Genomic DNA, 14,185 nt, shown 5'->3' on the forward strand with positions numbered 1-14,185 from the left:
AGCAGGAGGCCCCAGCTCAGTCTCCGGTTCCCCAGGGGGGCTCAGATATATCTCCTGAGCCCCCTAAGGAGGTGGTACCTTCTGCCACACAACAGGAGCTTCAGGCTCAGGCATCAGAGCGCCCTACAGAGGTGGAACCATTGCCAGTCCAGCCTACCACAGAGGCTGAACGTTCCACAGTCCTGCAGCAGAGTGCAGTTCCAGCAGCATCCCCCGAAGTGACAGTTGCAAGTCCAGAGCAGGTTCAGCTTCCACATCCAACCTTGACTGAGGTCACAGTTCAACCTTTGGACCTGGAAATTACGTTAACTCCGGAATCCAGTATGGAGGCTGAACTTTCTCCAACCACGCGGCAGCCCCAAGCTCCGCCTCCAGAGGCAGTTGTAGCTCAGTCTCCATCGCATCCCGAGGTGCTGGTTCCAGCACCAGATCAGGCTCATGCTGAGCCTCCAACATCACCCAGGGTCACAGTGAAACCTTTGGACCTGGAGCTTACCATAAGTCCAGAGCCTGCTATGAAGTCTGCATATTCTACAGCCCTGCCGCACTTAACGTTACTGCAGGATCCTATGTGGAGACTGAACTTTCTCCAACCATGCAGGAGACCGCAAGACAACCTCCAGAGCTACCAGTTCAACCTCCATTCCAGCAGGAGGTGACAGTTCCAACTCCAAGTAAGGATCAAGGGCAGCAGCCAACATCACCCAGCGTCACAGCTCATCATATGGACCCAGAGCAGACGACAGCTCCAGAACCTACTACGGAGGCTGGACCTTCTACAGCCCTGCAGCCGACTGAGGTGGCACTTGCACAGCCAAATCTGACTCAAGTCACAGTTCCACCTGTGGACCTGGGAGGTACCATTTCTCAGCAACCAAGTCCATCTGAGACAGTTCTTTTATTTTCACCTCAGGATTCAGTATCCACAGGTCTTCCTGGTGTAAACTATACCCCAAAAAAGAAGCAAGCAGAACAGAATGCCACCATGAACATCAACATGTGTGAGCTCTGTACCTGCAAAGATGAGACGCTGTCCTGCGTGGGTCTCAGCCCCAAGCAGAAGCTCCACAGAGTGCCTGAGCCACAGCCCAACACCTACAAGGGCATCTTCACCATCATGTAAGAATCCCTTTCCTCATTTGTTCTCTGCATCCTGCCTGACATGGCAGCCTTTCTTCGAGGTCTTGTTGGGTCTTCCTCATCTCCCCATCCCATGTTGACTGACTTTCCGTTTCTACCTTTTGTTTGTCAATGTTGCTTATCTTCATTCTCCTTCTTGCTATTGTTCCCTCTTCTCCAGGTTTCTACTTATCATTGCCCTTTCCTTCTCCATTTTTTACTCCAGTATTTAACTCCTTAACATCGACTCTTCTCCCATCTTTGCTGCATCCTCTTTACAGCAACATGTGCCTCTCCCCACCTCGTTGGTGGTAATACCACAGAGTGGTTAAGAGTGAGATTCCGGAGCCAGGCCGCCTGGGTTTGAACCCAGGTCTGTCGTTGATTAGCTTTGTGACTCCATGTCCTCATCTGTAAAGTGGGGACTGTGGCGGTCATCATCTCATAGCATTGCCGTGAGATTTAGATGCTTTAATACAGGTGAAGCTCTTATATCAGTTCCTTCCATGTATTTTAGTGTTAGCTATTCTTACTGACTCTCTCCGTTATATCTCGAAGTCATCTTTGTCCCCTAGCTTTCTTTTTATAGCACCCAGTTTGTGCCCACCCCAGGGCCAAGTACTGTGGGAGCCACAGAAGTCCAGCATTGTCTCCAGAACATGACAATGCCAAGTGGGAAGAAAGGGGATATGTCTTAAAGGGAGGTAATATATACTAAAGTATTAAAAGAGATACAGATAGGGGCTGTAATTCACCAGAACCTGTAATCACTGAGGTACGGTGGTCACAGAAATCTGCATGGATAGGCTAAAACTTTAGCTGGGACGTGAAGATTGGGTATGATTTTTTAGAGAAAAAACAGGGAGTACAGTGTAGGCAAAGGTGTGAGTGCAGGGATGATCAGGATTCAGTAGATCCATCTGGCTGTAAAGAATTGGGTGAGGCAGTGAAAGATTTGATTATGAAAAACCTTGGCTCTCTGCAATGGGGGTTTGAAAGTTATGCTCTAAGATATGGGGGGCCACTGAAAGTTTTCAAGCCAGAGAGACAAATGATTAGAATGAGAGGATGATTTTAGATTCCGTATGTAGAGTAATCTAGAGGGGAAAGCTTGATTCAGGGAGACCAAATAATATGTTCTAGCAAAATCTAGGAGTAAAGTGAGAAGGGGCTGAATTAGAATGGTTGAGATGGGAGTGGAAAAAAAATTCTGAGAGCACTACAGAGGAAGAACTGACAAGATGTAGTAACTGACTGGAGTTGGAGGATTGGGTATACAGGAAAGAGGAAAATCACATGTGTTGATGGGCAGAAAGATGGTGGTGTAACAGTGAAAATACAGCAGTGGGGAAAGGAGAGTCAGTGTGAGGGAGAGGAGTTCAGTTTTAGGCATCTATTACTGGTGAGCAGAAAGCACCCAGAAGGCTCTGTTTGAGTGGAAATGTCCCTTAGGCCAATGGGCAGAGAGGTATCTGTTTTGACTTCTTTGTGAGCCCCCTGAAGAATGTGCATATAAACTGAATAGTTTCACTGTTGCTGAGGGAAGAGGACAAAGCTAAAGGTAAAGATTCAAAGCCATCCACTGAATGAGTGGTTGAAACTGAACCTCCGACATTTTAACAGCTTCTCTTGAACATGTCTAATTCTCAGGTACATTCTCATTTAAAAAAAAAAAGTCACAGAAGTATATAGGATGAGATGTGCAAATTGTACCCCATCTTCCCACCACCAATAAGGTAACTCCTGTTACTATTTTGATGGTGTCCTTCCTTCCAACCTCTTTCCTTTGCGTTTGTTCCCCTGATGAGGTGATACTTTTACTCCTTGCTCAGTGCTTTGTGCTTTTCCAAATGCAGTATGTCTAAGAGATGTTTTCATATTAGTCCTTCTAAGTTCTAACTGCCCTTATCCTTCCAACACGTGGAGTGAGTTTGAGGGCACTAAGCAAATCTTTGCTATTGCCTGGCGTAGGATTTCTTTATATTTATTTGCTGATATTGAGCAATGTTTGCCATTTTTCTCATTGATTGGTAGGAGTCATTTTAGACACATAAGTGATTTTGGGGAAAAAAAGACTTACATTCAAAGCAACTGGCATTATGTATCCAAGAATCTGGACAGAGAGGAAGTTCAGGTTCTGAGGAGAGGCCGCGTTGTTTGTGCCAGTGGCCTCTCGTTATGTCTTTATTAATTGTGCACACTGGGCAGCTGAGAAGCTGTGGGAATGAGAAAACTGGTCTCTTCTGCACTTGAATATTCCCCACAAGGTGGCCATGATTCTTTTACTTATTCTCCTCATTCTTTTCATGCCAATTCAAGGATATGAACTGTGTTTCTTCACAGAAATTTCCAAGGAAACTCTATGTCTTACATTGATGAAAATGTGTGGAAGGCATACCGTTGGACTGAGACACTGTGAGTATATTCTGTCCAGATATGAATACAAAGAGCTAACTGCATTGTAAGATCCTTCTTGGTCCAGAATTTTGAGGTCAATAGCTGTGAGAAAAGGTATTTCCCCCTCCATATCCCAAAGCAACCTACTGACTGGAATTCTGTGTTTATTTTAAAAATTAAATGTGGCAGGCCCTCTATAAAATCAGTAAGAGCCAATTTAAACTTCGTTTCCATTATACAAGTAATACATGATTTTATACGCAATATGGAAAAGTGAAATAACAGATATAGTGAAAACCTTCCTTGTGCCCTAATCCCCCACCCATGCTACTTTGAGTTTAGTATATATCCTTGCAGACTCTTCCATATATTTGAGTAAATGCATATTTAAGGTAACAACAGGTTTGCCACATGATTTTATCATTTTTTACATAAATGATAATCTCCTGCAACTTGATTTTTCCACTTCATGCTATGTCTTAGGAGGGTGAGTCAACAATTATCCATTCTCTGGCTATAGAATTTCTGCAGCCAAAGTGCAAATAATTTTTGGCTCACCTTGGTAGATTTCTTTCCTTCCCGGTAAATAGATGGTTACCCCATTCATTTAAACTCCTGCATGGTATTCCGTAGTGTGAATGTATCACAGTTTAATAATGCCCCTCTTGAAGGATGTTTTGATTATGTCCAGTTTTCTTGTTACTGCATCACTGCAGTGACCGTCCTTGTACATGCTTCTTTGTGAACCTGGTCAAATATTTCTGTAGAATTGTTATCTGGAAGTCGGGTTGCTGGGGGGAAGACTATGTAGTTATAAAATTTTCATTGCCCTCAAAAAAGTTGTGCCACCTTAAACTCCAGTCAGCATGCTGTGATGACATTCATTTCCCCACACCCTTCCATCACTGATATTTTCCCCTTTCTTTCTGTTTTTTTTCTGCTGATCGGATGGGTGAATATAAAGGGTCCCATCTGAATTTGAATTTTTCTGATTGCTTGTGAGTTTAAATATCTTTCTATGATTTACTGAACATTTGTATTTCATCTCTGAATTGTCTGTCCTTTGCCCTTTCTTCTGTTACTATTTTCTTTGTCGATTTGTAGAAAAAAATCAGTTTAGATACATAAGTGATTTTGGAAACACACATTCAAAGTAATTTTTCATGACAGTTTGTGGTCCTATCATTAGTTCAGCTTGAATAGACAAGTCATACATGACTTCTGAATTAGTAATAAAAGACATAACAGTCAATCTAAAAATAGGGATTATGACAACCCTTAAGGAGTTGCCCCCTTAGTCTGATATCTTACTGGTAAGGAAAAAAATGCTAGAAGCAGGCAATTTTTTCAATTTACAGATTTCCTAAATACTGTACGTAGTTTATATTTCCCATGATGGAATCTAACTTGGAGGTTTTATTTCCCAAACTTGTAAGAAAAATGAAAGTCATTTGGCACAAGAAGTAGATAACTTAATTTCCTCTGGGGAGAGGAGGAGGGGTGATAGACTGAGGAACAGAGGTAAGAGCAAAAGTTTGGATTGTGTGCTATATGTTTTTGGAATTTTGAGCCATGGGAATATATATTACATATTTTTTTTAAATAAATTGAAATTTAAAATTAATTTTTAAAAAGCATGTGTTTGGGAGGTGATACACTATAACATGAGTCTGGTAAGATGTGAAGATTTCTAAGTCAGTTTGAGGTTTATACCTTGTAAGTAAAGGTTCCTAACTTGGGGTCAGTGGTTCCCCAGGGCAGAATTTCTTAACCTTCCCTCCTGCTCCCCCATGTCTATTTCTTTGGCAATCTGAAGAAGCTTATGTTCTTGGGATCCTGTTTTGAAATGTATAATAAATTAAAATATATAGAAAAACAAAGCAAATTAATTATATTGCAATAGTTTTCAGGATATTTTTAAAATTAGTGATGTAGTAATAAATATGCTTCTCTTAACACATTAAATAACAAGATATAGTGGTAGGTCTAATAAATATTATGGCTCCAAGGTAGCGATGAGAGTAAATGATGTTTCAAGATATCTGTGACATATGCATGATATAAAATAATCTGTGATTTCTTTTGGGGACCAAATTAAATATACTGCTGATCTAGTGTGGTTTGTTGCCTACATTCAAAATGGAAGGAAATGCTGACTTTAGATAGAGATTTGTGAAAACTGAGATGTAATTCTATTTCTCATCCACGTTTGGCCCTCTGGATTCAGTCCACTCTGTTCACAGACTTCTGCCCTAAAAGGATGATCCACGGATGGAAATTGCATGCACTTTTTCCTGTACTTATTCTCATAATTGATGCTAAGTGGATGACTTGTTTTAAATAAAAGTATCTGATAGTTAAATAAAAGTACCTGTCACTTTCTGAATTCATTCAATAATTTTTGGAGTATCTAGTACATGCCAGCAACTGTTTTACATGCTAACGATACAGGCCCAAGAATAAATCAGCCCAAGTATCCCAGTTCTCAGGGGGTTTACAAACATATGAACATAAGTACATAAGTATAATAAATAGGTAGTTATAATTTCAAGTATTGGTAAGTGCTTTGGGGAGAAAGAAAGCAGGGGAAGGAGAGGAAATCAATTCCAGAATGGCTTGCTGTTTGTCTTATATATATAGTTAAGTCAAACAAACCAGCCAACCAGCAGACCAACCCTGAGGCCTCTCAGTTTCCTAGAAGTTACTGAGGTGGAGAGAAGGATAATTGTGAATAATACAGAATCAAGAATGAATGTGAAATTCAGAAGATTGCCTTAGACCAGAACCCTGGTGAGAAATTAAACATGGTTGTTTCTTTACTGTTACTTATGCCTGGTTTTGATATTTTCATGGTCTGAGAAAATTTTAGATCTGGCTTTAACTCTGATTCCCCATAGTTTTAAAATTTTTGCTTCAGTCATAATGAATATTTGGAGTTCTACAGATCAATGTATTTGATTTCAGTTATTCAATTATTGCATATTTGAAGCTCCTTTTTTTGGTAATTTTTTTGGTGACCGACTCATTCTAAGTCTCAACTTCTAGGTTGAATTTATTATTGTTATTTAAAAATGTTTTACTGTCCTGTCATGCAAACAACGTCACCGAAAGAAACCTCATTAATTGAAAATGTATAGTCTTTGTTTACTCCCTGTCCCACATGATATTCAGACTCTAACCAGTGTGATGTGGGCCTCAGCCAGTCAGCGAGCACAGTGCCATGAAGAGCTGAGGATCAGCCCCATCTCTTCGCCGTCCTTATTGACTCCTTGTCAGCATTCAGAGTTATAATTAGCATATATGTTTCACTTCTGTCTTGAGTTTTTTCATATATCATCATTTCCTGTGACCTTTGTGTGTCATTCATGGTATACACATACAATTTTGTTACATGACATGGGGAGGGAGAGTTTTTTCCAACTTTTGAAGTTATGAAAAGGGTTAGTATAAACGTGGTTGGACATAGTGATTTGGTTTTTCCTTTTTGGATCATTTCCATGGAGATATGAAGCCACTGCTTGGCAGAGGTGAGAAGACAATCCATCTTAGCACCAGCTGTTGACCATCCCCCCTAACATGGATTCTGACCATCACTGCTGCTCCTTCTAACGTGAATTTCAAATGGAGGTCAGGGTCTTTGAAGCATTGTCAGGGCTCCAAGTGTTCTTTGTGGGAATTAAAGTCTTCTGTGTTTTTGTTTTACTGATCTTTTAAAAATGTGTGTGACTGACTCGAGGATGGAAGATGCCTTAGAGGACTGGGGTGGGGAGGGTGTGGGGGACTCGAAGGGGGGGAGTCAAGGAAGGGAGGGAATACGGGGATATGTGTAAAAAAACAGATGATTGAACTTGGTGTACCCCCAAAAACATAATAAAAAAAAAAGAGAGAAAAAAATGTGTGTGACTGTATTCTGTATAATAGGAACCACCTTAGTAACTGAGAGTTGCAGAGTTTCCAGGTAGTAATATTTTAATTTTCATAACCTATGAGTAAAGAATTAATTTATGAGATGGGATTAAGCTATGAGATGGAATTAATATAAATACGTGACCAAGAGACACTGTGAGTGAAAAGCAGAACATTTTAATGCAGAACTCAATGGAAATAGTTTCACAAGGCAATAGAGCATGTGCTCAGATCCCCAAGGCTCCTGAAGGATGTACCACTGTTAAATACTGTATGCTAACTCATATGTATGGAATCTAAAAGAACGGTACTGATGAACCCAGTGACAGGGCAAGAATAAAGATGCAGTTGTAGAGAACGGACTTGAGGACACGGGGTGGGGGGCGAAGGGGATGCTGGGATGAAGCGAGAGAATAGTGTTGACATATATACTCTACCAAATGTAAAAGACACAGCTAGTGGGAAACTGCTGCATAAAACAGGGAGAGCAACTTGATGATGGGCGGGATAGGGAGGGCGGGATAGGGAGAGTGGGAGGGAAGGGATATGGGAATACCGGTATAAATACAGCTGATCCACTTTGTTATACCGCAGAAACTGGCACAACAATGTAAAGCAATTATATTCCAATAAAGAGCTTTAAAAAAAATATCACCTGCAAGGAAGGTGATTCTTTGACATCTTATATAGTTTCTTCTGTGCTGGCTCTCCACCAGTCCCTCACTCCACTCTTGGAATACTGGTTATGTGCCTTCCTGTTTATTAGGTATAAGAAACACATGCAGAACAGCACCCCCTCCTCCCCGAAGCATGTTACTAGTCTTTATTGTGAGACCAGCAGAAGCAATGGCATCACATTCCTCGGGCAGATCCAGGTGTCAGGCTTGACTGTGAGTCATCCCTGAGCCCTTCATTCTGCACTCTGGACAGGTCATTGGCTGGATCTCTCAGTTTTCTAATTTACTCTTTAACTGTCATTTCTGCTGCTCATATACTGAGTTTATTTATTACTGCTAGCACTTGTAATTCGTATATTCTTGAGTTGATTCTTTTTCATGGATATACTATGTGCTTCCCTCTGTCTGAGGATAATAATTATGCTATGCTAAGGTCCTCTTGTGCTGTGTTAACTCTCATTCACTGGCATTGGCTATAAGCTCTTATGTTTGTTTTTGTTTTCTGTCCTTAATGGAATTGGCTTTCTCACATTGTTTGGTCATTCCTGAGTGCAGTTCATCCTTGCAGTTGAGATGCTACTGCTTTTGTTTCCCAGCTTTAGGGGAGAAGTGAAATGAGCTGCTGGGGCTTGTTACTCCCAATGGGTTCCCCTGAGAATAAGGCAGAGGTGGTAGGTGCCTTCTGGTGGCTAGTCAGGGAGTGCATACCTTTCTTCCAGGGTCCTGGGACCTTGCCTCCTTCCTGACACCAGTTGCTCCTATCTGGAGGAAGACACCTTTGCTGCCTGGATCAAGGTGGAAGGATGTGGGGTTGACGTATGCTGTAGGCTGCTGTTGCAACCGATGAGGCTGTAGGTAGCTCTAGGACGTTTCTGGTAGGGGAGCATTTGTGGAGCTGTTTCCACGCATTGAGCTAAGGTTATAATTTTTAAGTTAAATCTTTTCTAGCATTCCTGGGGATTTTGGTGGAAGTTGAAGGGGTGGAGACTTGACATGTTTCAATCTGCCAACTTGAAGTAGCACAACTTAGGAAAACAATTTTGTATCCCTATTACATCCTAGAGAAACTCAGGCAAACATGTATCTGGATACAAATACAAGCATGTTCAAAGCAGTATTGTTTTTAATAACTAAAAACTAGAAAAGTCTCAGTATGCACCAAGAGTTGAATGAAATAAAGTGTGGTATAGTCATAGACTTAGAAGTCATACACTTCATCATAATGCAAACCACACAGGTAATCTTAAATTTTCTGGTAGCCACTTAAAAATAAAAGAAAAAGGAACATAAAATAAATATCTTTTACTTAACCCTTATATCCAAAATATCATTTTAACATGTAATCATTATATACATTATTAATAAGATATTCTACATTTTTTCTATGACGTGTTTGCAGGCCACAACCAAGAAGTTCGCGTGCCGCAACAGAAAGTTCCCACATACCGCAACTAAGACCTGGCACAGGCAAAATACATACATACGTACATACATGCATACATACATATTTTTAAAAACTTTAGGGAAAAAAACTTAGAGTTAACAAAAAGTTAATGAGTCTCTACATTTTTTTTCCATGCTGACTCTATGAAATCACAATTTAGTTGCAAAATTGTATCACAAATACTTGATGTGTATTTAGATTTCATAAAATTTGCAGTTGAAAAAGTAGTATCACATACACAAATTGTTGTAAATATACTTAGTTTCCAGTAATTACAGTATCAGTTTTTTTAATTTAAATTTTGGAATAATTGAAATGAATTAAATTAAAAATTCAGTCTTTAGTCACGTTAGCCGCTTTCACGTACCCAGAAGCCTCATATAGCTGGACATGCAACACTACATGCTACAGGCAAAAATAACATTATTTTACAAAATAATGTTGAATGAAAGAAGCAATGTAGGAAATAATGCATATAGTAGCATTCCACTTACATGAAGAAGAAGCAAGAGTAAAGTGTGTTGTTTATGGCTGATACAGAAAAGACAAAACTACATTTAAAAAGCAAGGAAATTCTTATGAAAGTCAGGATAGTGGTTCCCTCTAGAAAGTCAGAGAGGGTTGTGATTGGAAAGGTGCACACGGGCGGCTTCTGGGAAGCTGGCAGGATTCTTTCTTGACATGAATGGTGTTACCTGGGGATTTGTTTTATAATTATTAACCTGAACAATTACATTATGTATCTTTATAGACATTTTAGCTTTCGAAAACTTTTTAATGGGGGAAGAATCAGATGGCTTCATTTGCAGCGTTGACAGAGTTGTGTATGGGACTTCCCGATAAGGTTTGGGGAAAGATGGGAGGGAAGGACAGCTCTGCAACACTGGGTTAAAACCCAGAGCTGGGTTCTAACAGAGACTTGGTGATCTAGAGAGTAGGCATTAACTATATGATTTGGTGGAAGAATGGATGGGGTGTGTGTGTGTGTGTGTGTGTGTGAGAGAGAGAGAGAGGTAGAGAGAGGTGGACACAAAGGAGGATGTGAGAAGAAAGGTTTAAATGAAAATAGAGCAGAAATCACCATCCCTAAATTAAATAAGAATTAGGATGTTTAGGTGGCACCATTACCCAGCTTTCTTCCACATATAGGAGTTAGTCCTATGTAGTAAATAGTTGTACTTCTTTTGCATTTTGATCCAGAAATTACCTTTTCATTTTTCAGGATTCTCAGTGACAATCATTTGACTGAATTACATAAGGACTCATCTGAAGGCTTGCTATCCGTCCAGTATTTGTAAGTTAATTAGTTTATCGTATTTATTTATGAGTTCTTATCTATAAGTGGATTACCTATAAAGTAATTAAGGGGGTTCAAGTTAGATAATCTCTTCAAGTTTTTTCAAGAGCAGTAAAATTCTACAATTCTGTAAGTCTGTGTAGGACCCCAGCCCATCTCTAGCATTAAATACCTCTTATTCCTGAGATGGAGCTATATGTAATGAGGTGGGTAGACCTAGAGTCTGTCATACAGAGTGAAGTAAGTCAGAAAGAGAGAGACAAATACTGTATGCTAACTCATATATACGGAACAAGGACGCAGATACAGAGAATGGACTGGAGAACTCGAGGTTTGGGGGGGTGGGGGGGTGAAGGGGAAGCTGAGACAGAGAGAGTAGCATAGACATTTATATACTACCAACTGTAAAACAGATAGCCAGTGGGCAGTTGCTGTATAACAAAGGGAGTTCAATTCGAGGATGGATGATGCCTTAGAGGACTGGGATGGGGAGGGTGGGGGGGAGCTGAGGGAGGGAGGGAATATGGGAATATGTGTATAAATACAGATGATTGAACTTGGTGTACCTCAAAAAAATAATAAATAAATACCTCCTATTCCTTTTTAATTTTTACATTATGTAGACAAGATATTGATAGAAAAACCCCCTTTAGTTGTAGGGGAAAAGTGGTGATGAGGCTTGAACAGTTATAGACTCCCGTATGAACCTTATTATATGTGTTCCTATGCTCCTCGTTTATATTTCGTTTATGACCTACAACCAAATCTGACCCATGGTCCATTTCTATACAGGCTATACATAATAAAATGATATTTTAAAGGCAGTAAATGAAAAAAAAAGAGAAACAAAGAAAAATATGCGACGGAGATTGTGTGTGGCCTGCAAAAGCTAAAATATTTACTATCTGGCCTTTACAGAAAAGGTTTGAAAAAGTTGCTTAGTAAAATGAGGGGAGTTAAAATTAACCTCAGGACTTCCCTGGTGGCACAGTGGTTAAGAATCCGCCTGCCAATGCACGAGTCATGGGTTCGATCCCTGGTCCAGGAAGATCCGACATGTCACGGATCAACTCAGCCCACGTGCCACAACTACTGAGCCTGAGCTCTAGAGCCTTCAGCCCACAAGTACTGAAGCCCATGAGCCTGGAGCCCAGGCTCCGCAACAAGGGAAGCCTCTGCAATGAGAACCCCTTGCACCACAATGAAGAGTAACCCCCACTTGCCATAACTAGAGAAAGCCTGCGCGCAGCAACAAAGCCTCAATGCAGCCAATAAGTGAGTTAAAAAAAAAAGTTAACCTCAGGTTGCAACCTACAGGACAAGAAAATACAGAACACTTACATTAATATGAATGCCATTAACTCATAATTTTGATAATTTAAGTTAAATTAATATTTAAATATTAACTATTTAAGCAGATGAATTATGTAAACAGTATTGTCCAGAACACATTAAGTTACCAAAAAAACAGACTGTTATTAAGGATTGCAGTGCAGAATCATTATATCAATATTAAAAATATGTAAGATGATGATTAACTGGTATATTTAGAAATGTTTACACTAAATAAGTATATCAGAAATGCACCTCACAAATATCTCTCCAGCCTCTATTTTTTTCTGTTTTTTTGTTTGTTCGCTTGTTTGTTTTGTTTTGTTCTTTGGGCTGCACCGCCCTGCTTGCAGGATCTTAGTTTCCCGACCATGGATTGAACCCAGGCCCTCGGAGTCCACTGGGCTGCCAAGGAATTCCATCTCCAGCTCCTTTATCAAAGAGGAAATGCTTGCATAGTATTTCTGTTTATTTAGGGGTAAGTAGATACTGTGTTCTTTGCTCCAAAAGCTCAATTTTTGTCCTTTGTTCATGGCATCCAAAGCTGTGTATGTCATTAATCCTTATTAAGCCAAGTAATGATTCTGTTTAGCAATCAGATTCTTCTTGCAAATATAAAAGGCTTAGGGAAGTGAGTATAAGGAGCCTGACATGCCACTAAAAATAGTTATTTTAATTATCAAACTTTCAAAGCCTTAAGGGGCAACCACTTTTGTTTAGATTACTTATTTATTTATTTATTTATTTATTGGCTACATTGGGTCTTCATTGCTACTCGCGGGCTTTCTCTAGCTGTGGCAAGCAGGGGCTTTTCATTTCAGTGTGCAGGCTTCTCATTGAGGTGGCTTCTCTTGTTGCAGAGCACTTGCTCTAGGTGCGCGGGCTTCGTTAGTTGCGGCACATGGGCTCAGTAATTGTGGTGCATGGAGTCTAGGTCGCATGCACCATAACTACTGAGCCTGCATGCTGCAACTACTGAAGCCAGTGGATTAGGCCTGTCATTACTTCTACTATGAAATACTTTATAAGCTAATTATTTCATGTTAGCATAGGTATTCTCATTCTTTAAAAAAATAGTCAATCAATAAAAAAGCTTAAAAAGAATATGCTAATAAGCACTATGCCTAGTGTTGTGAACACAAAGATGGGTAAGACAGGATTCCTTTTAGCAACTCACGATCCCACAGGGAAAATAAACATATAAGCTCAAACCATAATGACATAGTGCTGTAGAGACACAGAAGAGGGAACCATGAAGTAATAAAACTGTTTCTTTTAGAACAGTCATTTTCCTCCTTCTGTTCCCTCCTCAGATATTTGTTGATTTTATAAATATTTGAGTTTGCTTTATGTCCAAGCGTTGGCTTTAACCATGATAGACAATGTGCGTGATCTAGTCCATCCTTTAAGGAGTTTATGCACAGAAGAAGTGGGATAAATGGGATGCAAAAATAGCTATATTTAAAAAAGGAAATGGATATGGGCAATGAGAGCTGTAGGTTGGTGTTGGAGCACAGAAGAGGGGAAGAAAAAGACTTCAAACTGGATCAGGGAAGATGTTACTAGAGCAGTGGTGTTTAAACAAGACCTTGAAGGGCCATTGGGTATCATCAGACAGACATCTTGGGAAGATTACGCTTGCAAAAGGAAAGTGGGAGAAAGGCAAAACACAGGAAAAAATACTTTGAGAACCTGTAGAGTACAAGCAGGGAGAGTAGGAGATTAGAGGCAGATTATCTAGGCCTTTGGAGGCCAAGCCGAGGCTAAGATGCCAAGCCACCATGTTACCACAGCAGTGCTCTGAAACAGTCACTTGGAAGACTTGTTAAAACATAAGCTCCGGGCTTCCTAGGTGGCGCAGTGGTTAAGAATCCGCCTGCCAATGCAGAGGTCATGGGTTTGATCCCAGCTCCAGGAAAGTCCCACATGCCACGGAGCAACTAAGCCCGTGTGCCAAAAAAAAAAAAAAAAAAACCATAAGCTCCACCCCCATAGTTACTGATTCAGTCGGTC

General features: G+C 40.3%; 1 protein-coding gene across 1 annotated transcript in view; it reads left to right on the forward strand.

Annotated features, from left to right (window-relative positions):
• Positions 1–14,185, forward strand: part of LOC130840847 (pleckstrin homology domain-containing family M member 1-like) — a 100,144-nt gene that overhangs the window by 36,011 nt on the left and 49,948 nt on the right. The window contains 3 exon segments of the mRNA XM_057716811.1: positions 3,463–3,534; positions 10,766–10,837; positions 12,526–12,650. Of these exon segments, the coding sequence (XP_057572794.1) occupies positions 3,463–3,534; positions 10,766–10,837; positions 12,526–12,631 (250 nt within the window). The 3' untranslated portion in view covers positions 12,632–12,650.

Source organism: Hippopotamus amphibius, chromosome 17 (assembly GCF_030028045.1).
Source record: "Hippopotamus amphibius kiboko isolate mHipAmp2 chromosome 17, mHipAmp2.hap2, whole genome shotgun sequence".
NCBI lineage: Eukaryota > Metazoa > Chordata > Mammalia > Artiodactyla > Hippopotamidae > Hippopotamus > Hippopotamus amphibius.